At 40.6% G+C, this 27857-nt stretch overlaps 1 protein-coding gene across 1 annotated transcript; it reads left to right on the forward strand.

Moving 5' to 3' along the window:
* Nucleotides 1-6877: 6877 nt before the first annotated feature.
* On the forward strand, nucleotides 6878-27440 carry LOC115368644 (glutathione hydrolase 1 proenzyme-like). The gene is made up of 12 exons (XM_030064864.1): nucleotides 6878-7044; nucleotides 7370-7500; nucleotides 7688-7777; nucleotides 8021-8213; nucleotides 8361-8521; nucleotides 9432-9581; nucleotides 10891-11027; nucleotides 14004-14191; nucleotides 14285-14412; nucleotides 15809-15921; nucleotides 16037-16150; nucleotides 26842-27440. The coding sequence occupies exons 1-12, from the start codon at nucleotides 6878-6880 to the stop codon at nucleotides 26986-26988; spliced, it is 1719 nt and encodes a 572-aa protein (XP_029920724.1). The 3' UTR covers nucleotides 26989-27440.
* The last annotated feature ends 417 nt before the right edge of the window (nucleotides 27441-27857 follow it).

Consider the following 27857-nt stretch of genomic DNA (forward strand, 5'->3'; position numbering starts at 1 on the left):
CAATATGGATAACTGCCAATAACTGTAACAATACCTTAATATGAATGGTGTCAAGTAAAGGCGCCTCGTTGAAATCAATGAGCTCTGTGTCTTGTGGGCTGTCGGCTCCGGCTGTGTCGCTGTCAAATGTGTCATGTCAGGTTAGTCGGAGTGACGTAATATGGCAGCTGCCAGCGTCGTCATGGCAACGAATGCGCTGGTTTCTGAGGTGACGGTCGGCTAAAATAATTTATCTAGAAACTAGTAAATTACTGAAGTAGACTGTTTAGACGATCAATCTTCACCCGGGTTTGTGTTAATGAGACTTTACATAGAATTAATAAAATCGAGGGCTTAAACAACGTCAACTGTACAACATTAAGCAAAGAGCGTGCAACAGTCTAAACAGTGATCTACCTCACCACAGCCACCCGCACAGGAAACCAACTTTATAAGCTGTAAACAAGTGCATACGAGAGCTGGGGGGTGGAATATAATAAAATATTTACTGCAGCCGAACTGCTAATTACACTCCATCTAGATGACCAATGTTAAGAAAAAGTTAAGCTGTTGGTTAATTTCGGATATATATATATATATATATATTTTTTTTTTAGTATAGGCTAAGCTTCTTGGCTGGGGAGGCGGGCAAGAAACCCTGCCTTTAGTTGGTTTTGTTTGGGAGGGAAAAAAAAAAAACATTCAAACAATGTTGATTTATTTCGGATATTTTATCAAGTAGCCTATTCGCGTTGGTGGGTTCCATGGACAGTTATATTAACGCTTCAAGTTTGCAAGATATCCAAATTAAAAGTAATCAGATTTATAATATAAATGTCCACATATGTTGTCTTTGGAATAAAAACGGCTTGGAAAGCAAGAAAATAAAGGGCTTTTATGGGACAGTAAGCTATTTGTGTCATACCATGGCACCATGGCAACGGATGTCAACAATGTTGGATTCCAACGTTTGCTGGCGAGACCGGGCGAAATCTTCGTGATAACTAACAAATTAAAGACCGTATACATTCACTGAACCCACATTATGCAAGAAGTGCACATTTTTCGCTGGAAATATTATCAAAACACATTTAAATATAGAAACGACCTCAAAATATTGCATTTCTAGGCTGCTTTGGCACTATACGGACGTCAACAATGTTGGATTCCAACATTTTGCTGGCAAGTCCGGGCGCAATGATCGTGATTACTAACAAACTAGAGAACGTATACATTCACTGAACACAGATTATGAAAACAAAGTGCATATTTCTCGCTAGAAATGTCATCAAAACACATTTAAATACAGAAACTACCTTAAAATATTACATTTTCCACTGAGAATGAACGAAATATGTCCGCCATCTTGCTTCCTTTTGCAGTCAGAAACTTGGAAGTCACGTGACCCGGGCGCAGGGGCCACTATAACAATTGAATGTTGATATGTAACGAATTTGAGCTTGGAAACGTTGATATGATAACGTTTCCCTAGTTTGCAGAAACGTAAAAGGGTGACATTTCCCCATGGAGACTGGGTTGTTCAGACTGTGTTCAAATTATTTCCCAACTCCCAAAAATGCCCGTGATTCGGTGAGTTGAAAAAGTGTGTCTTTCTCCTTCTCTCCCCAGATTTTGGGTTCCAGATATAATGGGAGTCTATGGGGGAGAGAGCTGGCACTCCTGCCTCGTTAAGTGTCACTGTTTAAAAAGTTTAAGATAATTTGCTTTTGTATTTACATTGTTCAAAGCAAAACTAGTTTTCCTACTACTTTATCCCGAATTTATGCATGTGGAGTGAAAACTGTGTACAGGAAAGCAAGTAAAAGACAAAAATTTTAGACGATTTTTCAGGGCTGCTGCACTCTAGCTGTGATGTCACGCGCTCTAGCTCACGCAATACACACTCATTCAAAAGTCAGAGGTGGCTCAAAAATAACTCCAAACTTAAACTGTGTTTTATGCCAAACTAAAACAGACATCAGAAATTGAAGATGACACACATAAAGTTGAACTTGTGCTGACCCATTTAAGCTTTGAATGGAGTCTGTGGGCCAAAGAATGAGGGAGCTGTGAGGCTTTGAAAATGCATGGGTGTCGGCTGGTTCCCCATTATTTTCCAATGAGGGCAAAATCACGATTTTAAACGTAAATTACGAAAAATCGCAAAGTTCAGTCGGTTTGAAAATCGACATACCGCTTCTTCTCCAGAAGACGCACATTTTTCATATTTGGTGCGTGGACGCAGGTGAAAAGCTCTGTGCCCCAGGGCTTTGGGAAGTTTTGGCAATTCATTTAGGATGGAATAGCAAAGATTCCGTAACTGGGATTGCTTATAAAAGTAATAGCACACTTCTCCCTATCAGGCCGCACATTTTTCCAATTCATTGTGTGGATCTAAAACGAAAGCTTTAGGAGGAGTAGCGCCATGGGCGTTTCTTGGACCTCAGGACATTGGGGGCTGAGCCCACTGACTTGTAGGGTGGTTCGGGGGTATTCTCCCCCGGAAAAAAGTTGATAAACAAGCTCTATTTTTATGCTTTCTCATGCATTTTGGCACCTTTTTTTTTACTTGCAAAAAAACTGCAACATGTACTTTAAAAACACCCATTTATTTTCAGAATTAACAATGAACAATATACAAATGTCTCTCCAAACTTCTGCTCTCTCTCAATCTCACTCTCCATCTCCTCCTCTCCATCTTCTGTGCTCTCTCTCTCTCTCTCTCTCTCTCTCTCTCTCAATCTTACGCGCTAGCTGTAATGATCTGCTTAAATGCAATAATTAAGCATTATAAAATGGGTGCTTCCCATGTGATTGGCTGAGCCGCGTTCCATGCTGTTGTAAAATCAGTGTAACCCACTGGAAGACCGCAGCACAAAATATCTCCGCGCCACTGTAAACGGACATGGCGTTGCCTAGCAACCAACTACTCTGCGCTCAACTTCCTCGTTAGGTTACATTTGTTTCAAGACTTTGTAAACAAAATGTCAGACTTTGTGGTGAATTTTAATTTGCTGAGTGGCCTGAGCCTGGATCAGTGGTTGGTGTCTGTTAAAGGATGCTGAATTCACCACCAGCAACAATGTTTTCGCCGGTTTGATAAAGAAACTCCGCCGAGAAGGACGTGACAAATCTTCACACCACCAAGCCATAACGAGGCAGACTGCCAGAGGATGAAGCACTTTCAGGCACGAAGTTCAGACACACCTTGGGGGCTTGTCTGTAAAGTCTGGTTTGACGTGCAGCTTCATATGGGACGCAGGGCGAACGAGGGCAACCGCAAATAAAAGCCCGACTCCTTCAGCATTCGCCACTACGAAAATGGCCTAAAATATGTCACCCTGTCTTTCAACGAATGCACAAAAAATCACAAAGATGCTGCCGAAAAAAACATAGAAAGCCTGAGGGGATTCATATATGAGCAGCCGGGTAACTGTGTCCGGTGGCCTCCCTGGAGAAATAGCCTACCTCTCCCTGCTGCCTCCTGATCCACCTGCCTTTTATCTCCACCCAGAGCGGACACAGTATGACAGCGCCGATGTATGGTAAATTAACAGTATAACTATATTAATGTTGTTATTGTTACATCTGACGTTAGGCATACGTCTGCGCAAAAACGCACCTGCCGCGAATGCCGCTTGAATAGCGCACAGTGATATTATATTCCTACTCCGTAGTAAACCGCAGAGAGGAGGAAAAATTATCCGGGGCTAAAGAAAAAACATTCGGGGCTAGAGCCCCGGATGCCCAGGCCAGGCGACGCCACTGAGTAGCGCGCTGAAAATTTGTGGAATAATAAAATAGAAGTAGAAAATTCCCGCGCAGAAATTTTGAGAGTGCCTCGGGGGATGCACGTCTGACCTCTGTCTTAATTACTAAAAAGTGAACTGTTGGATCTTAATAAGGTTCTAAGTAGAGCTTCAAAATGCAAAAAGAAGAAATGGGAGTGAGACAAAAAAAAAATTGAGTAAGCAATTTATTGCAAACAATCATTAAACTGAAATAGACTGTTCATCAGCTGTTCAAAAGTTTAAGACCACAGCCTTTAAAAGCCCAAATCTTGGCAAAAATGTGGATTCAGTGTCATTTTCTGTCAGGTATCCACACTGTCATGACCTCCTGATGGCAAAGGCAAAAAAGCTTTCTTGTTAATCACCTCAAAAATTTGTTTCGGCATGCTTGATGCTAGTGTTTCCAGGAGGCTAGTGGGAATGTTGCTCCAAGTGGTGAAGACGGCTTCACGGAGGGCATCCACTGTCTGGAACTGGTGTCCATTTCTGTAAACTTCCCTTGCCATCCAACCCCAAATGTTCTCAATTGGATTTAGATCAGGGGAACACGCAGGATAGTTCAAAAGAGTGATGTAATTTCTCTGGAAGAGGTCCTTTGTCAGGCAGGCATTGTGAACTGCAGCGTTGTCCTGGAGCCCCACTCTAGCCGCTTAACGACTTTCACATACACACACATTGAAAACTGAAAAAAAGGCTGGAAAATGTGTCAAACTTTAAACTGTGATTTTATAAAAAACGGTAAAAATAGTCCTGGTCAATGTCATCTTTTTAAAGTTTGATTCACGTTTCTGCATGACCGTGTGACCGAGATATGTGGCCTAAAAGTCCCCATTCATTTCCTATGGGATTTTTTGAAAATGTTTTATGTTGCCATGGTAACTGCAATTGCAACCAAAATTTGCAGGCTAGGAGATCTGACCAAGCCGCACATTTCGTCCATTGACTGTGTCGAGTTATTCTCGACGGTGTAGGAGTACGGGCCTTGCGAAATTTGCGCCATTCATTGTGGATGGGACATTTGCGGAGTTTTTGGGGATTTTTGTCGCCATGGTAACTCCAAGAATGTACAGAAGTCATAGCACACCCGTCCCGACTGAGACACACGTTTTCATAATAATAATGTCGTAGGTTTTTTTGAAACTGTGGTAGGAATAGCAAACCGAAATTTGCTATAATAATAAGATGAAGAAGAAGGAGAACAAACACGCAGGATAACAATATTGACTTGGGGCATTGTCCCTCCCTATAGCAAAGCTATAGGGATGGCTAGTCACTACGTCATCCGGGCCGAAAACATCACTTCTGGATCCAAACCAAATCGCAGAATACTCGATTTTTAAAACAGCTTCAGCAGGTGACCATCATAAGCTGGGTCAATCAGCTAAACCAGCAAAGCTCTCACGAAAACATAGTTTCAACCAGCAAACCATCATTAACTGGTCAGGCTGTTTTTTCAGCAGGAAGAGCACCCTGTGTTTACTTTAGGCAACATAACTAGGTAGCGCTACCAACTACTACACTGTACAGTTGTCTGTTATGTTGTCAACTAACCATGGTACTTATTCTGATACACTTACTAACATAAACAATTAAACAATAATTAACGTTACCCAAGTACAGTAACATTAGCTTTATTGCTGACATCCTTAAGTTAAGCTAACATTACTTTCTCACCTCAACCTCATACTCTTTTTTTTTTTTTTTCCATGGAAGCCTGGACTTTCCCTTTCAGGCTGCCACCTGCCATTATGCTAACAGTTACAACTCTGTTGGAGTTGTACAAGTTCAGTCCCTTTTTTGCCGAATTTGGGAAACTGGCAAAATATATACTGGCAAAAAAAGGTGACTAGCTCTTTAGTGGCTGCCATTGTTGTTTACATTCATGCCGGCCGGTGTTGTGTGGCTCACGTTAGTTTAAATAACCCAGGGCCCTGCTTGGTCGCGTTGTACTTTGGAGTTCATAAAGTGAGAAGTAAAAGTTTGATATACTTATCTTAAAATGTGGATGAATCTTCACAGCGTCGCCTTTCAAACGGTGTATTCCATGTCTTCGTAGCCTTACCAGGCGTTTTACAATCCAGCGGTAAAGATAGGCTGCTACCATCGCTGTTTACCATCAGATGGACCCGTTTGGACCCTGAAGTGATTTATGACGTAGCACTAGCCACCCCTGTAGAGGGACAATAGTGACTCGGTGCTACCCCAAGGCACTAATAAATATGCACAATATCCTGTGTCTGTTTTAACATCAGCTGGAACATCTGATGTTGCACATGTGGCAAAGCACTGTAGGACCGTACAGCACCTTTACTTGTCTGTGTATTTGCTCAAATTAAGTGAGATAAATAAATCAGTTGTCAAGTGATGGTCTAATCTTTCAACAGCAAGTATAATGTGCTGCCAAAATTTATAAGGTAAATATATGGGAACTTTAAAGAAACCACAAACCAGTTGTTGTGCATTTTCAATTAGTTATCAACCTGTTTAGGGCAGGTGTACACATACACACGTGCTATCTGTCAGTGTGGAAAGGCTGCACCTTTTACTCCCCTCCTCTCAATTGCAAAAAAAGTTAATAAAATGTTATTTCTACTTTTAAAATATTAATGAGCCATTCATCTTTTTGGTTGCTTCCAAATCATGCTTTAAACAATGTTTGTTGTTACTTTCAGCACAGTATGCATGTTGTTGGGGTACAAATGCTCTCAGAATGTAAATCACAAACAAACTTGTCTGTAAATGCAGAAATTCTGCAGGCATGTGTCATAGAAATTGTGTCAAACATTGTAATTTATACCTGAGCATTGTAATCAATGTTAAACCTAGCTGAAGCTGCATGAAGAATGAAAGGAAACTCATTGTAAACACAACAGAAAAATTGTTTCTTTCTCATCTGTTAACATTATGGATTACAAGAGGCATTTCTACATCTAAATAATTCTATATAATTTTTCAGATTTGCGAATTTTGTGATGTTGCTTTCTGCTTTCTGTTTTTGCAAAGTGCAGCTCTTTTTTTTGGTACATTGTCAACTGGGTGTTAAAACATGAGAGATATGTTTGTCTTCCTGGACATTAAAAATCATTCTGTTTTCCTTGGCTATAGGCATGGTGCGTAAAATTGTCTGTGTGGCTCTGACAGTGCTGCTCGTGGCAGCAGTCAGCACTTTTGTGGGTGTCTTCTTTGGCGTGGGAAGCAGGAAGCCCCCAAGTGAGCACTCGTACCGCAAGGCAGCTGTGGCAGCAGATGCTGGAAGATGTTCAGAGATTGGCAGGTTAGAACTCTCAAACAAGGCAACCTTCCTCCCACAAGTGAAGATGCACAAACATGTACAAACATGCAAATTGGAAAAGTACACACATGAACGTGCTTGCTCTCACAGAAACACACAGATGAATACATGCAAATTGTCAAAAATCCAGAAGAGATTTTAGACTCATGACACCATTATTTTGGCATACATGCAAATTCACATGAACCTGCTTTTTTAATCTATTTACTGTGTGCCTACTCAGGGTCTTAAGGTCTCAAGTTTACAAACTGTATTAATCCCCCACACCTACTCCCTGTGTGTATGTGTGTATAATTACTACAAACAGGGACATTCTGAAGGAAGGGGGCTCTGCAGTAGATGCATCTATAGCTGCCTTGTTGTGTGTTGGACTCATGAATGCGCACAGCATGGGCATTGGAGGAGGGCTCTTCTTCACCATCTATGATGCAAAAACTGGTACAGCTCCACTTTACACCTACACTCCACCAGACACTTTACTGTCTTACATTCCGTCTTCTTTTCCACTTTCACTGACAAAATACAACCCCAGTCATTAAGTGTGGCAATACATGCATAAATGAAATACAACAGCCTGATCAGCAATAAGCATAACTGAATTTGCCCATATCTGACTTCTTCACAGGCAAAGTAGAGACCATTGATGCCAGGGAGACAGCACCAGGAAATGCAACAGAAAACATGTTTGGCAACAGTACAGATTTATCGAAGAAAGGTAATGTTTAACCAGTAGTATCACTGACAAAAATGATCTGAAGGAAGTTGCAGTTAAGTTTATCTTTATAGGAAATAACCTTTCAGCAAAGAACCTAACACAGAGATATTTCCTCAAGAGCTGTATCTCTTTCCAAGTTCAGCAGACAATTAAAAAAAAAAATCTCAAATCAGAATGTGTTCCAAGTTTGTACAATTAACTGTGTTTGATTTTCTGTCCTTCCTTGGTCTCCATGGTTGGTAGGAGGGTTGTCTATCGCTGTGCCAGGGGAGATACGAGGATATGAGATGGCACACAGACGTCATGGCAAGCTGCCATGGAGCAGGTTGTTCGAGCCAAGTATTATCTTGGCAGAAAAGGGTTTTCCTTTGGGCAGAGCACTGGCCAATGCTCTATCCCGTCACAATAAAACCATCCTTAATGACACAGCTCTGTGGTTAGTAGAATTAATGATGGTAAAAGCCATTAACTGACTTATATTTGTTGGTTTTCTACGATCTCAGCATGAAATATGTGTTTTATCATTTAGAAGTCATTAAAAGTGTACATTACGTTTTTTCAGTGATGTCTGTCTCTCTTTCAGTGAGGTGTTTTGTTCGCAAAATGGTGACGTCTTGAAAGAAAATGAAACTATCAAATTTCCCAGGCTTGCAGAGACCTACAGGAAAATAGCTCAAGAGGGTCCTGATGTATTCTACAAAGGACAAATAGCTCAGGACCTTGTCACCGATATTCAGGCATCAGGTAGTATTTTATTAGTAGTTTGTTTGTTTGTTATTAATTTCAAAGATGCCTTATAGCTTTTGTTTTTATATAAGATCCTTCTCATCAGGTCAAGACAGGAAAAAAACTATAGTGAAGTAAGACATACTGAATAAAAACATAGGGGTGAAATATATTCAGTGTCTCATACAACGTGCTCATTCATCTAAATTATTATCTCACTAAAACCTGCTTGGCAAAATTCAGAGGACCAAATTGGACAGATTAACAAACCAGCTATAACATGATGAATGCAATTGCACATTTATTCAGTACAATCAAATTTTTTTTTTTTTTTTTTTTTTTTTTTTTTTTTAGCGAGAAAAATAATTATAGCATTTACTAGTCCCCATTAAATGAACACCCTTTCCTTTTACTTCCTGGAAAACTGTATTTTTAATGGTGACCCAATACTGCATAGATAAAATAAGATGAGATAAATTATGTTAGCTCTGAATACCCCAACAATACAATACAAAAATGGCACACACCATAATATAATACACATTTCAAACACCTCAAAATATAAATAAATAAATAAACTAACACTTAAACAGTACTATTAAGTGATCCCTCCCAGCATCTGTTTACAGTATAGCAGAAAATACATAAAATAAAAATGAAAAGGAAGATGCCATTTCATTTGGTCTTTAAGGGACCTGAGCTCACTTTTTAACCTAGGATTCTCCCTTTCTTCAAAACATCTTTATCTATAGATCTAAGATTAAGTTTCTGTACCTAAATATCAATTGGTAAAGACACCTTAGAAATCAATTATAATAAATGTTCCCTTCTCTTCTCAAATCTAATCTGAGAAGGGAAGGTCAGAAAAATACTCTATGTCCAGTGTTGACCAAGTGTGCCTTTAAGTATTTTGTCAATCGGTGTTTAGATGGTATCATCACACTGGAGGATCTGAGGAATTACCAGCCTGTCTTGGATGAGACACCTTTAAGGGAGAACGTGGGAGAATACACCATTGTTGCTCCCAATGCCCCTGCTAGCGGACCTGTGCTCACTTTGATATTAAAAATCTTGAATGGTAAGTTTTGATTCTTTTTTCAAAGCCACACCAAGTAGGAAAGCATCAGCTTTAATGTGAGTTACTTTCACACTGCCAGGTACTTTCAGGGCTAGAACACTGTGTGAGCAGTGATGGGAAAACCCTTGGGAAGTATAGTTTTATGAGTGACCAGTTACTTCACAATGGAGTAATTACAAGTGCTGCAAAGCTAGAGTTTTGTTAAATAAAGTTAAAATAGGTAAAGCAAATTCATACAAAATCACATGACTGCAATATATACCATTGATTATAATATTAAAGCAGAAATCCCTGATGCATTTTGATTGCTATATCCTCATGTCTGTGTTAATGGCACTGTATGTTAAAACTCTAAAACAGGCACACTGGCTCCATACTCCATACTCTGCTATTATAAAAAATCTTTCACAGTGTCAGTGTCAATAAAGTATTTTCACAACAGAGCCATTAAAATGTAAACAAGATTAATCAATCACAGAAACACCATTTGTAGTCTCAGATACATGCAGATAGATCCGCATGCGCTAAACAGAAAATAACCTTTGGACAACTTGAGTGAAATACACTGCACACAAGTCACTGTTAACAACCATCAACTTATATACATCCTCCAATGCTATTTTACTTCATCCCATGCTATTCTGCTCTCAATTTTTGGCTATCCTTGTCTATCAGTGCATTACAGTGTACTGCATGTCTGTCTTCTCATGCAAAACAATGTAACAAACCAATGAGGGCACCTGTCTCAGCCACAGCCATTAAAACTCTGCCCATGCTGCTGATATTTTCTCTCTGGTCCTCGGCTAGTTTTCAGTACAGTGACAGTCTGCTTCTGAGGATTAGATGAGAAACTTTACTCTAAAGTAATTAATCTCACTGAACCTTCCCTTCCTCTGGCTGGCCACCCGCTCACTATGGCCCCCTGCCTCACACTCTAACACTAATCTTACCAATTTACCACTAATTGGACACAGTTGAGTGGTGGGGGCATCTTGCACATGTCAGTGACTGTAGAAAACTTTCATCCCCCTGATTTACCATGACTTCTGCCTCTGCCCGACAGCTGAAACTCATCAAACCAAACTCTCCCACTCCCTCAGCCTCCCCCTCTCCCTCTGTGGCTGTAAGCTCAACCAGCTCTAATTCTCATGGTATGGGAGGTTGCATGAGAGGAGCTTTTAGACTAAATAAAAATAGAGGAATGCCTTGAGTCAGGTCCAGTTTATCGGTTTTGTGGATCTAAGAAGAAAGACATCTGAGTGGGCCACTTAAATGTAAGTTATAGTTGTTGTTATCATATTTTCCACAGGGTATAACCTCACCCCAGATAGTATGGCAACTCATGAGGAAAAGGTCCTTACCTACCATCGCATTGTGGAGGCCTTTCGCTTTGCTTATGCAAAGAGGACTTTACTAGGAGATCCGAAGTTCCTCAACATCACAGATGTAAGCATTTAACCCCTCACTGCATCCTCCAGGTTCTAGCAGAGTCACATCTGGGAGGAGTATCACATGTAGCCCCACCCCACAATTCTTTCCATTGGCGTGGAAAGACCTGGGTGGAGTTACATGTGTGACCCCACCCTTTGATGGAGTCATTGGCTGTACTGCTCTCTGCCAGCTACCACTTATGTGAAATGGAGAAAATGACATCAAGTAACAAACAAAGATGTTAGAAACTGTGAGTTTAGACAACAAAACCTTCATGAAAATATGAAAACAAGGAAACGATACCAAATCCGCCTCTATTTTCTAGTAGATGACAAACAAATTTATGAAGGTTAGGCAGACTGGAATTGGTAATTTATGAAACAGGTTAAATGTACTTGCTTTGTGATCCTGTTATAAAATATTACATAACTTTGTTTTTTGAGTTTGTGCTTTAAGTCTTTCTTAACCTCATCTTTTTTGTTTGCCACTACTGCAATCTAAAAATGCAGCCCTGTCTCCTAGAAATTATGTTATCATATCACCAAACTGCATTCTCAATGGTGTTTCAAAGGCAACGAATTTTGCTGCCATTTACATTTAGCTGTATTATAAGAACATTTATAATCACTTAGTCTTAAGTCCATGCTAGGAAGCACGTGTGGTGGCAGATGGGTCAAATAACTGCAGGGGCAAAAATCCCATTTCATTATTCGGGGGGACAATAAACAGCAAAATTTTAGAGAGTAATTCCCGGAGGGAGCATGAAAAAATTGTTGTCTGGCACAACCCTCTTTCTCTCTTACGCTCATTTGAAACGTGCTGTACAGTGTTGAGCCCTCAACATGTTCATATGTTTTAAATAATAATATTAAAAGCAACAATCCTTTAACCAAATTTCTTTGCCCACTGTTCCATTTCCACTACAGTCCATCAAAGTAGCTTTACAAGAACTAGAAACTCAAAATAAGCTCTAAAACTAGAGGAAATACCTTGAATAATCCAACTACATCAAACTATTCTTCAAAAAACAGATTTATTTTAGTGTCAACAAAAAACAAAGCAAGATATGACATCAAATAGTAACATATAGTATATGTTTGAGCTGTACACTGTCCCTTTTAGATCAAATAAGAAAATGAAATGAAACTATGCCACAAAATAATGCAACTTAAAATGCACAGCCCTTATACATTTAAATTATAAAGTGTAACTGTGGGCCTATACAACATCAAACTCAAAGTACAAATAGCCTACTTTAAATAAATAAAAAAAAATAGTTATCTATCCACAGCGGCACCATATATGGGGGAAAAGTTAGAACAATTCCAAGGGCCCTTGCCTGACAGGAGCCCCAAAAAATAGGTAAAAACTAATATAAAATTATTAAACCATCATCGAGTAAATATATATATATATATATTTCATGAGGCCCAAAATTCCTGGTGGCGCCCCTGTCTATCTATCAAACTCAAAATATCAGTAAAATATGAACTATTTCTGACATTAATATCCTGACAGATTTTTTGAAAGAATAAAAAGCTCAGTATTTGCTCCTCCTGTGGTCTGTCCTCTCTCTCCCTCACTGTCCTGCACTCGCTTCAGCTTGGAAACAATCATTACCTATTAGCTTAAACAGTGAGCTGAAAGAGGCAGGTTTGGAGGGGTCTTGTCCCCCCTGACCTCCCTGGGATTTCCGCCTACGAAACTGACTTTCACCCAGGCATGAATCAAGTGCAAAGTGACAGTTATACATAAACCTAACCTTTTACCTTATCATAACAAAATAGTTTTTATGCCTTAATCTAACCTTTCCGTAACCTTAACCAAGTGGTGCTATAAAAGCCAGAGAGAAAGATACATCTGTGTGAGAGAGCTGCAGGCATCCTCTCACTAAACAGGGGCACAGTTCCAATACACACACACCCAAACACATATATGTATCCTGATATCAGATATTAAGATGTGTTATTTGTGTAGTTTCTTTTGATGGTGTTAATCTGCTAAAGGTGGATCCTATTTAGTGGATTTATATGTTAGTTGGGTTTATTTCCAGATGTTTTATTTTGCTATCTTGTCTGCTCTGGTTCTGATTACTCTCTCTCTCTGAGGTGTTTCCTGAGATCAACATCCTCATGGAGGCGCACCCATGAGAGTGTTGCTGATGAGGGCCTGGTGTGTGCAATCAGCCTCATTGGGGTAAACCAAGTGGACTGAAGAGAGGGGGGAGGTTGGAAATTAGTCAGGTTATGTTGGTTTATTGTTTGATTGTTAAAGATATGTTAAATTAGTTGGTGTAACATGTAAATCTCTTGATATTGTCTTTTGGGAGAGGAGTGTAATGGTAAAATGTAACTACTGCAAATATTGTATATATTAGTCATGGACATTATCCTTTCTTGCATTGCCAGTGGTAGATGTTGGGAGATACATATACTGGGTGGATGTCAGTGTGTCTTTTTATCTTGGTTGTGAGTAGAGGGGAATCTATGTCTCTCACCAATCTTATGCACATATCTGTGTTAAATGCAAGAATTCAGGAAAGGACAGAGCTCTGCTGCAGCTTGGGTGCTTTGTTTCTTCCTGCTGGTTGTACATCTCAGTAGCTGCTGCCATCCCCAGTTAAGTTAGGAACAGTTTACTATGAAAACCTTACAATCTCAAACAAATATAATCCACAACAAAATACATTTCCTCCTAATGTAATTAAGAATGCAGTTTAGTGTATGTGAACATAATTTTTAGACTGAGTTTGAAACTGTGTTTAAAAATGTCAGCTGAAACAGGATTTTTCCACCTGTTTCCTTCAGCCAATCCATCAAGTGTTACCCCCACCCACCAGGTGTAACTCCTTCGCATTCTTTAGAATGTGACACATTCCCCACAGCCAAGACCCTGTTGATGGAGGCTGTGATTTAAACTTACTCTGTTTACACTGACTCTAACTAGAATTGTACTGTTCTAACTATTTTCATTTCTCACTTTTCTCCAAAGCTCATCCAGAATATGACTTCAACTTCCTTTGCCAATAGGCTCCGTGAAAAGATTACAGATGACACCACTCACCACATGAATTATTATGAGCCAGAGTTTTACATGCCTGAAAACCACGGGACCTCACATCTCTCAGTAGTAGCAGAGGATGGAAGTGCTGTGGCAGCCACCAGCACCATCAATCAATAGTATGAAGCTGGTATAATTGACTAGCAGAAAATGTGACTAGGTTTTCTGCACATAGTTCTACTTATACATTAATGATCTCTCTTTTCCCCCAGTTTGGGCTCAAAAGTCATGTCCAAATCAACAGGAATAATCCTCAACAATGAGATGGATGACTTCAGCTCCCCCTTCATTACCAATGGTTTTGGAGTCCCTCCATCACCCAATAACTTCATCAGGCCAGGTTAGTTTAAAGGTGCACTGTGCAAAATCACTATGGGTCATCTGAAGTGAGGACCATTAAGATTCAACTGACAAAACCCTGTGATAAGCATATAATTTATCAGTGAGTTGGGGATGACATCTAGACTCAACCATCAAATTGTGCTTATTCCAAGTTTTCTTTTTCTTTTTTTTTGTAAGCTGAGTTTAAATGGTCCTTGCTTTAAGTTGACCCACTTTAATTTTGTATAGTCCATCTGTGAAGGTCATTATTCACAGGTTTTTATGTAGTAACCACAGTTTTGCTATGGTGCTTAATGATAATTGTTCTAACCAAGTAGTGACAATTTTTTAAAGTATTTTATGTTAACTATGATTAATTGGTTGTCGTACTGAATAAAAACAGTGGTTATATCATAGTGTATTCATTGTTCACAAACCATGGTTTTGCTTTCTGACAAAAACCACAGTTGCCACAATTTGCTTGACATAAAACAGCATAGAGAGCAACTCAGGAGACTTCTAATTTTGTTAGTAAAGTTAGTTTATCACTAAGAATGAGAAGCTGACAAGTGTTTTGCAAAGTTGCATACAAATTAGCATTGTCAGGCTATTGCCTTTTACATTTACATTTACACTTTTTTACATTTTAAAAGATGTTCCAGGCACACTTCATATACAGTATGTGCATTAGTGAACGCCACCAAAGTAGAGACAAGACAGCATGAGGCATCTAACTTCCACTTTTTACTTGTCTTGATTTCTGCATTTTCCAAAATAAAACTTAATCAATATCTAATATTCTCTGTGGTTCTTTGTGTATTGCAATGTTTTCAAGCCAACAGTCAAACAAAACCAAGTTGCTTCTGTCAGCTGTAGCCAGATAAATTATATGGAAATCAAAGCTTGATTTTGTACAATTAGAACTTACAGTTGCTGGGTCTCTCTTTTAACTGGAGTAACTAATAATATTTAGACATGTATTTCAAAACATTAACTTTGGAAAACAACTAAGATGGGGAAAATTGTATTTCATATATGATAAAAGCACTGCACATGTCTACAAGTATGTAAAACAGGAAGGGAGCATTGGAATTTGGATCTTTGTTCATTCTCTCTCACACACTCTCTTTCATACTCTCATTCTCACACTCTGGCTCTCTCATATGCACATGTACACACACATCTTCCTACTGTTAGAAAGATGAATCTGTAAAATAGGTCAGCTCCTGGTTTAATATACTACTCTTTGTTATTGCTCATACACTGTGGGCTTCTTATTGCTTTCAAATGGTTTTAAATACTGTTGTGTACCCTGAGGGGATCTAAACTAGTCAATCTCTCTAACTCTTTGAAATTTCAAAAAACATTCAGGTCAACATTTAAACTTAGGTTACTCTTTACTTTTTTGTGTACAGGGAAGAGGCCTATGTCTTCCATGTGTCCAACCATCCTGCTTGACAAAAGCAACCAAGTGAAGATGGTGGTGGGTGCTTCAGGAGGAACAAAAATTACCACCTCTATTGCCCTGGTAAATAAAAATGCCTATGCTGCAGAAGCCATCTCATAGTAATACTACAATACATCAAGTTTTCTGCTAAGATTTGTTGTAGTCCTGTTTGGTTGAAAGATGTGCTCTTCTGCAGGTGATTCTGAAAGCGCTGTTCTTTAACTACAATCTGGAGAAAGCCGTGTCAGATCCGAGGCTCCACAACCAGCTGTCTCCTAATACCACTGTAGCAGAGCCACAATTTGACAAAGTGAGTATCAAACAATACTTGCAGTTTGTGACCAGCACCATATTGATATGCATGGAACCCGCCTCTCAAAAACAAATGGTTCACACACTCCAGAGGCCTGTTGCACAAAACTAGGATAAGGGATTAAGCCGGGATATCTTGGTTATCCTGGATCAACTTATCCTTGATCCGGTTGCACAAAAGTAGGATAGTGGATAGCAGGATATGTTTTGATATAAGTTACCATGGAGATATATTCTGTGGAGCTAGCCTGCTCCAGACCAGGCTAAGTTCCAGGATTTACTTAATCTTATCCCTTATCTCAGTCAGCAGTCACCACAAACGGAAACTAAAAGTTATTCCACTGCCCACTACGCATTGTTATCACATCGACACCTTCCTAAAATAATCACCTAAGTAATTTTTTCAGGTTTTTCAAGAGACACAAAAAAATTCACCAAAAATTAACTGATATTTATTGATAATTTCACTCAAAAATGTTATATAAAAAAAAGATGACTACTGACATACTAAAAACAATGTCAGTCAATTATGTAACATAACAGAAATAAATTAGGCAAATTTCTGAACATGCCTTTGTTGACTTAGGCAATTGTAATATGTTATATGCCAAAGTTATACTAAACCTCATCACTTACCAACTGAGGATGAGCCCTGGATCATTGAAATAACTTCACTGGCAGAGAAAATTTTCTTTCTTCTTGATACCGCTGCCATCTTGAAATGCTTAAAATAGCCTAAAAACGTTTTTTTTTTTTTTTTTTTTTTTTTTTTTTTTGCCTTAGGCAAAAATAAAACTACCAAAGTCACAGTTTTTGCACATAATTGATTTAGGCAGTTATACTTCAGGGGTAGAATGGCATGACCTGTTCTGATGCTGGTGATTTCACCAGAGGTGGCCAGCATCAAGAGGAGATGATTTAGGCAAAAAACTCATTTTTGACAAAAAAAAAAAAAAAAAAAAAGACTTAGGCGATTATTTTAGGAAAGTGTCAAAACTAGACCCCCTGTCATTATTTAAACATTTGTGATCATTAATTTGATGATAAATGATGAGTTTAGATGTTGCAATATTAGATAATTTACAGTTTCCCATAGACTATAAAATACACATCCCATATAAACATAAATACACATCAAAGAGTAACATGACATTCCTTTATTGAATAAGGATAAATCAAAGCAGGTAAACAATCAGCTCCTTCACACAGTGACTCTACATGATAGAAAGCACAGAATCAAAGCATATTATACAATACAAGAATAAAGACACATTCAAAGGTCTGTATGTAATACACCCTGCATGTCTGCACACTGAAATAAATGCAGGACAAATCCATACACAACAAATGAACAGACAAATGAATGGATGCAGTAGCAAGCTTGTATACACACAGTATACAGCACAAACGACAAAAGAGGCCAAATCAGTTTAAATACAATTAAACATTTTTTTTTTTAATTCCTCTGCCAATGCAGGCCATATTTAACTGAAATTCACAGCATGCATCTCTGCCACTGCAGGACATATTTAACTTAAATTTAAAGCATGCATGTTAACTAAAATAATTTAACACATATTGGTCCCTGAGCAGCCGACCACTGTCGTCATCAGGGAAGATGCAGGATTGTCCCAGTCTGTGTGATGGCACTCTGGGGGCTCTCTCCTTCCTCAGGCAGGTCACACTGTGGAGGACAGCACAGGCCACAGTGATGTCACATGTCCTCAAAGTCCTGACCCTTAAGTCCTGAAGACAGTGAAAGCACCTTCAGGAGGCCAAAGGTCATTTCAGTCCTGGCCCTTGTCCTGGCATGGGCAGGACTGTAGGCCTGCTGTGCCCCCTGGGGGTCTGTGGTGTCAGGAGAAAAGGCTGGCAGGCATACCCCCTGTCCCCCAGCAACACACCAGAGAATTCACCTGTCAATACAAAATCTCGTCATCACAACCTCATAAATAGAGTGATATTCTTGACACAGCCATGATGTAAAAAGTGGTTATTAATAGAGGTTGTGTGGCTCACCTTGTGATAGGTGCTGATAGATTCCAGAGGTCTGAAAGACTCGGGAGTCATGGACTGAGCCAGGCCACTTTGCCACAACATTGCTGATCAGACAGTCAGCATTGCAGACCATCTGAAATTATAAGATGAAGACTATTAAACCAATCAACTGACATCACAAGCAGTGTACAGTGTTCATTAATTGACAATATCAAAAAGTCATGTTCACCTGAACATTAATGCTGAGAAAGGATTTCCTATTCACAAAACCCACATGATGGGCACCTGAGGGGGATTTTATCTTGATGTGCATGCAGAGGAGCATGGAGCATGAGGGGCAAATATAAGGATAACATAAGAGGAACTTTATTTATCCTAAAGTGAAATTCAATTCAGTCAGTGAGCTCATCTATTTATCAAATTATTATACAGTCTGATGGAGTTACATTTACACAATTTCACTCACATCTGCAGTAAATTTCACTTACAATTTCAACTGATTAATAATCAGAGTACAACTACGTTTTCAGAGATGTTAATTTACTATTTGGATTGTAATTGTGATGGTTTCAGCGGAACAGTGAGTGTGTATTTGCGCACTACTTACGCATTCAGGCGGTCTGCAATACTTTTCCACGCTTTCTCTCGTTGTTTGATAACAGTGGCCATGCTGCCCTTCTTTTTTATTTGATCTTTCACCTCCTCGTAAGCCTCCATAAGGATTTCTGCCTCAGAGGGGGAGAAATACGCTGCTCTCGCTGCCATGGTGAATCGGTGAATCTGTGATCGATGGTAGGGTCTACTGAGGAAGCCGCGTGCGCGCACTTATCCAGGATAGGTTTCAGCTGGCTTGATGAATCCGTGTCTGCTGATCCTGGCTTGGCCTTTGTGCAACCAATTAAGCCTGGACGCTCGTGTTTTGGATTCGTTGAGCTCGGCTCACTCACTTATCCCGGATGTCTTAATCCTACTTTCGTGCAACGGGCCCCAGGGCTGCAATTTACTTTGGTTTATTGCACCAAAACACCATGAAGCAACTCTGGAGCGCAGAGTTGTGCAAAAATTCAGTGTTTTTGGCTCAATGAATTGAAGTAAATTGGAGCCCTGCAGTGTGTGAGCCTAAAATCAGTCAAAAAAGCCACAAAAATTCCACATTAGGAGATTAAGACCTCGAGGAACACCATAGAAAAAGTCATGCTTTGATTTGGTGTCAACCAAGGTGTCCCTCAAGGCTCTGTGCTGGGTCCCATCCTCTTCACCATCTATATGCTCCCTCTTGGTCAAATCATCTGCCGCTATGGTCTCAGCTTCCATTCTTATGCTGATGACACACAGCTGTATCTCTCCACCAATCCATCCACCCTGCTCCCCCCACAGTCTCTTGCCAACTGTCTGATTGAAATAAAAGTCTGGATGTCATCTAACCTTCTCAAACTCAATAGCAATAAAACAGAGCTTATGGTTGTGGGTCCCAAGGCCCTGCTCTGGAAGGTTGGAGATCTTTCTGTAATCGTCGATGGGTGCTCCATCTGCCCATCCCCAGAAGTCCGCAACCTTGGCGTTATCCTTGACTCCACCCTTTCCTACCAATCTCACATCAAATCTGTCACCAAATCCTTCATCACCCCCTGCCTTGACTACTGCAATGGAGTCCTGTCCGGAGTTCCCAGCAAAACCTTGGACAGGCTCGAGTATGTGCAGAACTCAGTGGCCAGGGTTCTCACCTGCACCAAACCCTGGCAGCACATCACGCCCACACTCATCCACCTCCACTGACTCCCAGTCAAATCCCACATCACCTATAAAACCCTCCTCCTCACCTACAAATCCCTCGATGCTTTGGCTCCACGGTACCTCTTTGACCTCCTCCACCCCTACACACAGTCACGGAACCTGCAATGCTCTGGCATGGGTCGACTCTCCATCCCCCACACCCGACTGCGGACTTTTGGGGACAGGGCTTTCAGTGTGGCAGCTCCCACCCTTTGGAACGCTCTCCTTCCTGAGCTCTGCAATGCCCCATCTCTGGACGCCTTTAAAAAACTCCTGAAAACCCACCTATTCAACCTAGCCTATAGCCTCTAGCTTCTGCTATGACTTTGTCTACTGTGTTGTCTGTGTTTTCTGTTCGATCTGTGTAAAGCGTCCTTGGGTTTCTTCAATCAATCAAACTTTATTTATATAGCGTCAAATCACAACAGAAGTTATCTCATGACGCTTTACAGGTAGAGCAGGTAAAGACCACGCTCTACAAATTATAGTAGAGAAACAAGAAACCCAACAGATTCCCTCCTGAGCATGCTCTTGGCGACAGTGGCAAGGTAAAACTCCCCTTTAACGGGAAGAACCCTCAGGTAGAACCAGACTCAGGGTGGACGGTCATCTACCTCTACCGGTTGGGTGGGAGGGGAGAGAGAGAGACAAGGAGACAGAGACAGGGAGATAGGGACAAACTGGGACAGCAGACAACAGCAGAAACAGCAGGGTATCCTGAACAGGTAATCTAGATGGAAGTGACACGCAGCATCTAGCCATCTCATCTGCAGCTGGATGACCTTCCAGGATGAGCAGGACAGTTTGACCTAGACAAGACACAAAAAGCACAATGAAAGCAAAGGGGCAGTGGACTCTGGAACAAGCATGCACAAAAAAAAAAAAAAAAAAAAGGGGTATGGGGGGGACAGGAAGAAGAAGAAAGGAAGAGGGGAGAGGAAGATTAGAAGAGAGGAAAGTGCTCAGAGCATGATATGTAGTCCGCCGACAGTCTAGGCCTATAGCAGCATAACTAAGGGCTGGTCCAGGGCAACCTGGGCCGACCCTAACTATAAGCTTTGTCAAAAAGGAAAGTTTTAAGTCTACTCTTAAAGATAGAGAGTGAATCTGCCCTCCGTACTGAGATAGGAAGATTGTTCCACAAACGGGGAGCCTGGAATTGGAAGGATCTGCCTCCCGATCTAGTTTTAGAGATTTTGGGAACCACCAATAAACCTGCATTTTGGGAGTGCAGTGCTCTGGCAGGGTGATAAGGAACTATGAGCTCTTTCAGATAAGATGGTGCCTGCCCATTAAGAGCTTTATAGGTGAGGAGAAGAATTTTAAATTCTATTCTAGATTCTACAGGTAGCCAATGTAAAGAAGCCAATATTGAAGTAATATGATCTCTTCTCCTAGTTCTAGTCAGCACATGTGCAGCAGCATTTTGGACCAGCTGGAGAGTCTTTAACGACTTGCTGGTACAACCTGATAATAAGGAGTTACAGTAGTCTAACCTAGAGGTAACGAAGGCGTGGATTAATTTTTCTGCGTCACTCTGAGACAAGATATGTCGGACTTTTGAGATATTACGCAAGTGAAAAAAGGCGGTTTTAGAGATCTGTTTAATATGGGAGGTAAAGGACAAATCCGCATCGAAAATGACTCTGAGGTTCCTTACCGTGGAGCCGGGGGCCAAAGTAATGCCATCCAGAGTAGCTATGTCATTAGAAACTGATTGCCTGAGGTATTTAGGGCCGAACATGATAACTTCTGTTTTCTCTGAGTTTAATAGTAGAAAATTGGTGGCCATCCAGGCCTTTATCTCCTTAAGGCAGGCTTCAAGTTTACTTAGCTGATGAGTTTCATTTGGCTTTACGGATACGTACAACTGAGTATCGTCCGCATAACAATGGAAGTTCACAGAGTATTTCCGGATAATATTACCTAAGGGAAGCATATACGAGATGAATAAAATAGGGCCAAGCACAGAGCCCTGCAGAACACCATATTTTACCTTTCCACAAGAGGAGGATTCGTTATTTACATGAACAAACTGATGTCGGTCTAATAAATAGGACTTAAACCAGTTTAAAGCTGTTCCTTTAATGCCAGTTAGGTGCTCTAATCTCTGTAATAGAATGTGATGGTCAATGGTATCAAAAGCTGCACTGAGATCCAATAGCACAAGAACGGAGAGAAGTCTATTATCTGATGCTGTTAGGAGGTCATTTGTAACTCTCACCAGAGCTGCTTCTGTGCTATGGTGCACTCTAAATCCTGACTGAAAGTTTTCAAACAGTTCATTTTGCTGTAAGTAGCTACAGAGCTGATTAGTGACTACTTTCTCCAATATCTTTGAGAGAAAAGGAAGATTAGATATTGGTCTATAGTTGGCTAAGACATCTGAGTCAAGAGTACGTTTTTTGAGGAGTGGTTTAATTACAGCTACTTTAAAGGACTGTGGCACGTAATACTTTTTTAAGCAGCTTAGTTGGAATTGGGTCCAGGAGACATGTATATGAATTTGAGGAGGAGATAATTGAAGTTAGTTCCAGTAGATTAATCTGGGAGAAGGTCTCTAGCTTATTATCTTTGATAGATGTCTCAAGAGGTGTTTGGTTAATGCCAATTGTGGGAAGGATGTTATCAATTTTATCTCTAATAGCTAGAATCTTATCATTAAAAAAGTTCATAAAGTCATTACTACTGAGAGTTGTAGGAATACAAGGATCAGTAGAGTTATGACTCTTTGTAAGTCTAGCTAAGGTGCTAAAAAGAAACCTGGGATTACACTATATTACCAAAAGTATTCGCTCACCCATTCAAATGATCAGAATCAGGTGTCCTAATCACTTGGCCTGGCCACAGGTGTATAAAATCAAGCACTCAGGCATGCAGACTGTGAAACAAGACATTTGTGAAAGAATGGGCCGCTCTCAGGAGCTCAGTGAATTCCAGCGTGGAACTGTCATAGGATGCCACCTGTGCAACAAATCCAGTCGTGAAATTTCCTCGCTCCTAAATATTCCACAGTCAACTGTCAGCTCTATTATAACAAAATGGAAGCGTTTGGGAACAACAGCAACTCAGCCACGAAGTGGTAGGCCACGTAAAGTGACGGAGAGGGGTCAGCGGATGCTGAAGCGCATAGTGCAAAGAGGTCGCCGACTTTCTGCACAGTCAATTGCTACAGAGCTACAAACTTCATGTGACCTTCAGATTAGCCCAAGTACAGTACGCAGAGAGCTTCATGGAATGGGTTTCCATGGCCGAGCAGCTGCAGCCAAGCCACACATCACCAAGTGCAATGCAAAGCGTCGGATGCAATGGTGTAAAGCACGCCGCCACTGGCCTCTAGAGCAGTGGAGACGCGTTCTCTGGAGTGATGAATCACGCTTTTCCATCTGGCAATCTGATGGACGAGTCTGGGTTTGGAGGTTGCCAGGAGAACGGTACATTTCAGACTGCATTGTGCCGACTGTGAAATTTGGTGGAGGAGGAATTATGGTGTGGGGTTGTTTTTCAGGAGCTGGGCTTGGCCCCTTAGTTCCAGTGAAAGGAACTTTGAATTCTTCAGGATACCAAAACATTTTGGACAATTCCATGCTCCCAACCTTGTGGGAACAGTTTGGAGTGGGCCCCTTCCTCTTCCAACATGACTGTGCACCAGTGCACAAAGCAAGGTCCATAAAGACATGGATGACAGAGTCTGGTGTGGATGAACTTGACTGGCCTGCACAGAGTCCTGACCTGAACCCGATAGAACACCTTTGGGATGAATTAGAGCGGAGACTGAGAGCCAGGCCTTCTCGACCAACATCAGTGTGTGACCTCACCAATGCGCTTTTGGAAGAATGGTCAAAAATTCCTATAAACACTCTCCTCAACCTTGTGGACAGTCTTCCCAGAAGAGTTGAAGCTGTAATAGCTGCAAAAGGTGGACCGACATCATATTGAACTCTATGGGTTAGGAATGGGATGGCACTTCAGTTCATAGTATGAGTAAAGGCAGGTGAGCGAATACTTTTGGTAATATAGTGTATTTTTGTTTTCCTCTATCAGAGATGAGTAGTAGGCCGTTTTAGCGACGCGGAGGGCCTTTCTGTAAATTTTTAGACTATGTTGCCAGGATAAGCGAGATTCTTCAGTTTTGGAAGAGCGGCATAACCTTTCGAGTCTCTGTGAGGTTCGTTTCAGCTCATGAGTATGTGAGTTATACCATGGAGCTGACCTCTTTTGTTTTATAGTCTCCTTTTTAAGAGGAGCGACGGCGTCAAGTGTCGTTCGTAGTGACGCTGCTTTCTTTCTAGTTTCTTGAAAGACGCTATACAAATTTAAGTTATTATTATTATTATTATTATTGTTGTTGTTGTTGTTGTTGTTATTAAAAGCTTTTGACATCAGTAAGCCTTTGAAAAACAGGTCACAGGTCATTTCACCTGTGAAATGGCCTGTCAAAGGCCCCCTTTCAAAATGGCCATGCCAATTTTTCCCTTGCCAGAATTGAGTGTGACTTTGAAGCAATATTTATCTACCTCGTCAAAAATTTTGCATGATAGGTACCAATGGACTCCTTAGGTCATCTAGTTTTATATGTTGTTGAGCCAGCTATAGGGCCCTATCTTGTGCCACCCGCTATCCGCTGCCACTACCCGCAAATTGCGGATTTAGGAACTTCCGCTATCCCTAAACGGTATCTTGCGCCCACGCTACCCGCTATCGGTTATGCCGACTCCGTCATTTGCGCCTGGAGGTGTGTCCGTGGGCGTGTTTCATGCGCTATCCCTAAAGTTGCTATCTTGCGCACACACTTTAGGGAAAAGTTTGGGCTGTTACGAGAGCGCGCCCAGGCGGCTTCAGTGCGCGCCCCGACGGAGCCTCGCCACACACACGGTCGGACTGATACCGGGACGCCGCCGGAATGGACTGAGTATATTACTCATATAGACTGTTTAGAGGAAAGACTGTTTTAATTGGACACTTACGCCAGCACGTCTTATTGTTTTATCATAAGCCAGCAGCTGTGCTATATTTTTATTTTTAATATTTTATTTGCCCAGTCTACCTTGTCAATAAATTAGTTTACACATAGTTCCATCTCTGCCTCCTGTGTGTGTGTGGTGTGACCCGGGGATTTTACTCAATCAGTACAACCTTGTGACACGTCCACTTGGACACATGTGGCTCCACCTCCCGAATTAACTCGCCTATAATATAATATATAATATATATATAGCCAACTTGCTTTAGCCTCAGTAGAACCCCTGAGAAAATCTACCTCCCTCTCTCCATCGCGGGTTTAGGATTTAGGATTTAGGATAGCGCAGCCTGCCCTTAAAGGCAATGGCACCTGGCACACTGATTGGTTTAACTGGCGTAACGCCCAAAACACGCCTATGCATAATATAGTGGGTAGCGCAAGTGTTTTGCGGATAGCGGGAGGTGCACAAGATAGCAACTTTTACGGGGGAACGCCTCTTCCTAAATCCTAAATCCGCAAATAGCGGGTTTAGGGAGTCTGGCGCAAGATAGGGCCCATAGTCTCTGAAAGACAATATGTTGGCCGTGGATGAGGTAAATATAAGATCTCTCTTCTGAGGGTTTCATCCACAAATAGTCATGAATAATCCTAAGAGATCTACCCCAAATTGTTCTAAAACGTTTTCAAAAAGGTTCAGATAGATACAGTAGTCTTGCATCAGTCAACAAATATGTTGAAAGACTGAACAAGTATAACATAAACCACTTCAACATTCTCAGCTCTCATCTCAGAGAAGGAAACTTGAAAAGGCTCGATTAAAATATTTAAATCTTGATATCAACTGATGAGTGTAGGTGACGACAACTTGGCTGTGCCTCACAGGTACATGGACCAGGGTTTTCCAAGAACCATATGTCACTGTTAATACACCACTGTATAATTATGCTAATGAATTCATATTGTAGTAGAAGTCCCTGCACAGCTCAAGCAGAACCTGACTACGACAAAGCAGGTGACTCAATAGAGAGAAACTTCATAACAGAAAACTTTTTCATAGAAACCATTTTGACATGAATAGTATGGTTAAAAAAAAAAAAAAAAAAAAAAAAGGTGTTATTGATGACATTAATTAAGGTTCAGTTCTAATTAGGTGTAACAGAGTGGGCCCTGCTATCAGCCCAATCATCAGGAAAAATGTTGGCATCTTCAAATTCTGCACATCAAGGATATGTTGAAATGCCATTTTAAAGTTGTTGTGACATAGCATGAGTAAAAAAACACCATGGGTGGGGTTGTGGATGACACAATTAACAGGACTTTGCTTCTGCAGACTGAGGTTTTACTCTCAAGAGCTGTTTGTTTTAATGTATGGCAGCTAATATTAGTTAATGTTAGCTTACATTTTGTAATGTTAATCATGACCTTTTCGTAACCTTAACATGACGATGAACCTTTCCCTAACCTTAACATGACCTTTACCAAACCTTTACATGACATCAAACCTTTTCCTAACTTTAACCATGACCTTTTCCTAATCTTAGCCACCAGTTGTGGTGGCTAACAAAGCTCATGAAACAAACAAAAGTGGCTGAAGTAGCTAACAAGCTAACATTAGCCACCGTCACATGGCCCTGATGCAGGCTCTACCACATTGGCTTTAAGTCTCAATACTGAGTATTTTGATTCAGAAACATCTTTATTTGTATTTGTTGGTTTGCAGAAATGTAAATTGGCAATGTTATATTCTGGCAGCTGGGCTGTTGGTATTGTGCATGCTGGCTCACTGGAAAGGCTCTGTTGCACATACATGGAATAGAATATCAATTAATGTTATCAGTTAGCTAACACCTGTGTTTACCCTACTATTTCATGTCAAAATGACTGCTGTGAAAAAGGTCTATTGTTGTCAGCTGGGTGACTAGTCTGTTCGTCTCAGTGTGTGCTTTTGCTTGCAGAGTGTGCTGGATGGCTTGGCACAGAAGAACCACGAGACAGAGTTTCTCAGTTCGACAGGAGCAGTGGTGCAGGCAGTGGTTCGTCATGGTGACCGACTCCACGCTCAGTCAGACCCTAGGAAGTGGGCCTACGCTGCTGGATACTGAGGTCAAAAACACACCTCTGATTATGTAGAGAGACTAGGACAGCACTGCAAGCTGAAAAAAAATTGCAGACCCACCCAAGAACAATATTCAGGTGTCTCATGCTCCAACTGTTCTGCCACTTGGTTGAGAATGATGTCTCTTGTAGGCTACCGCACACCTGTGAAAACATCACACTGCCCAGTTGCCCATTATGTTCCTGAAGTGCGTTGGTCTTAAATTGAGATTGTGGATATGAATTATCCACATAACTCTTCACTGTATTTCTATGTGATCTTGTCATTTCATGTATATTGTGGAAAATTTGAAAGATATTGGCGGTCATTTATTATTTTAACCATTATTTACCTTATTTAAGGTAAGCGTTAGGCTAAGCGTTAGATTACAGACGTTATTTTTTATCAAGAGATCATCATTCACAACTTGTTCTTACTCAGCTTTTTATAATTCTTCTCACTGGATTGAGACATACCTGTTTAATATTTTGCAGATTTCAACCCAGGAGCAAAAACCTACATTAAGGGTTAAGTATTGACTGATAAAGGAAAACATGTACCACCAAAGGATTAAATCATTACTGCTACTTAGAGAAATGCAGTGTTTACTTCTATCACAAAATAGTATGCCAATTCTACCTTATTTATTAAGGTTTTTTTTAGGACTGGCATTTACCACTAATGACTGACTTAAAGTGCCAGTCAGACTAATGTCTGACTGGCACTTTACTTATTCATAAGTCCATATTAGTTCAGACAAAATGCATATGTGATAGTATTACCAATCCACTGCTAAAATATAATAATTTGCTTCATCAAGAGAACTGGTCAGTCAAAATCTAGACACTGGAAGATGGACAGCCTTCACAGTATTAG

Source organism: Myripristis murdjan, chromosome 12 (genome assembly GCF_902150065.1).
Source record: "Myripristis murdjan chromosome 12, fMyrMur1.1, whole genome shotgun sequence".
NCBI classification, from domain to species: Eukaryota; Metazoa; Chordata; class Actinopteri; order Holocentriformes; family Holocentridae; genus Myripristis; species Myripristis murdjan.

Coding starts and splice junctions, on each gene's coding strand:
- LOC115368644 (XM_030064864.1), top strand. CDS start 6,878: ATGGTGCGTAAAATTGTCTGTGTGGCTCTGACAGTGCTGCTCGTGGCA. Junction 9,582..10,890: donor GATATTAAAAATCTTGAATG/GTAAGTTTTGAT, acceptor TATTTTCCACAG/GGTATAACCTCACCCCAGAT. Junction 11,028..14,003: donor AGTTCCTCAACATCACAGAT/GTAAGCATTTAA, acceptor TTTTCTCCAAAG/CTCATCCAGAATATGACTTC.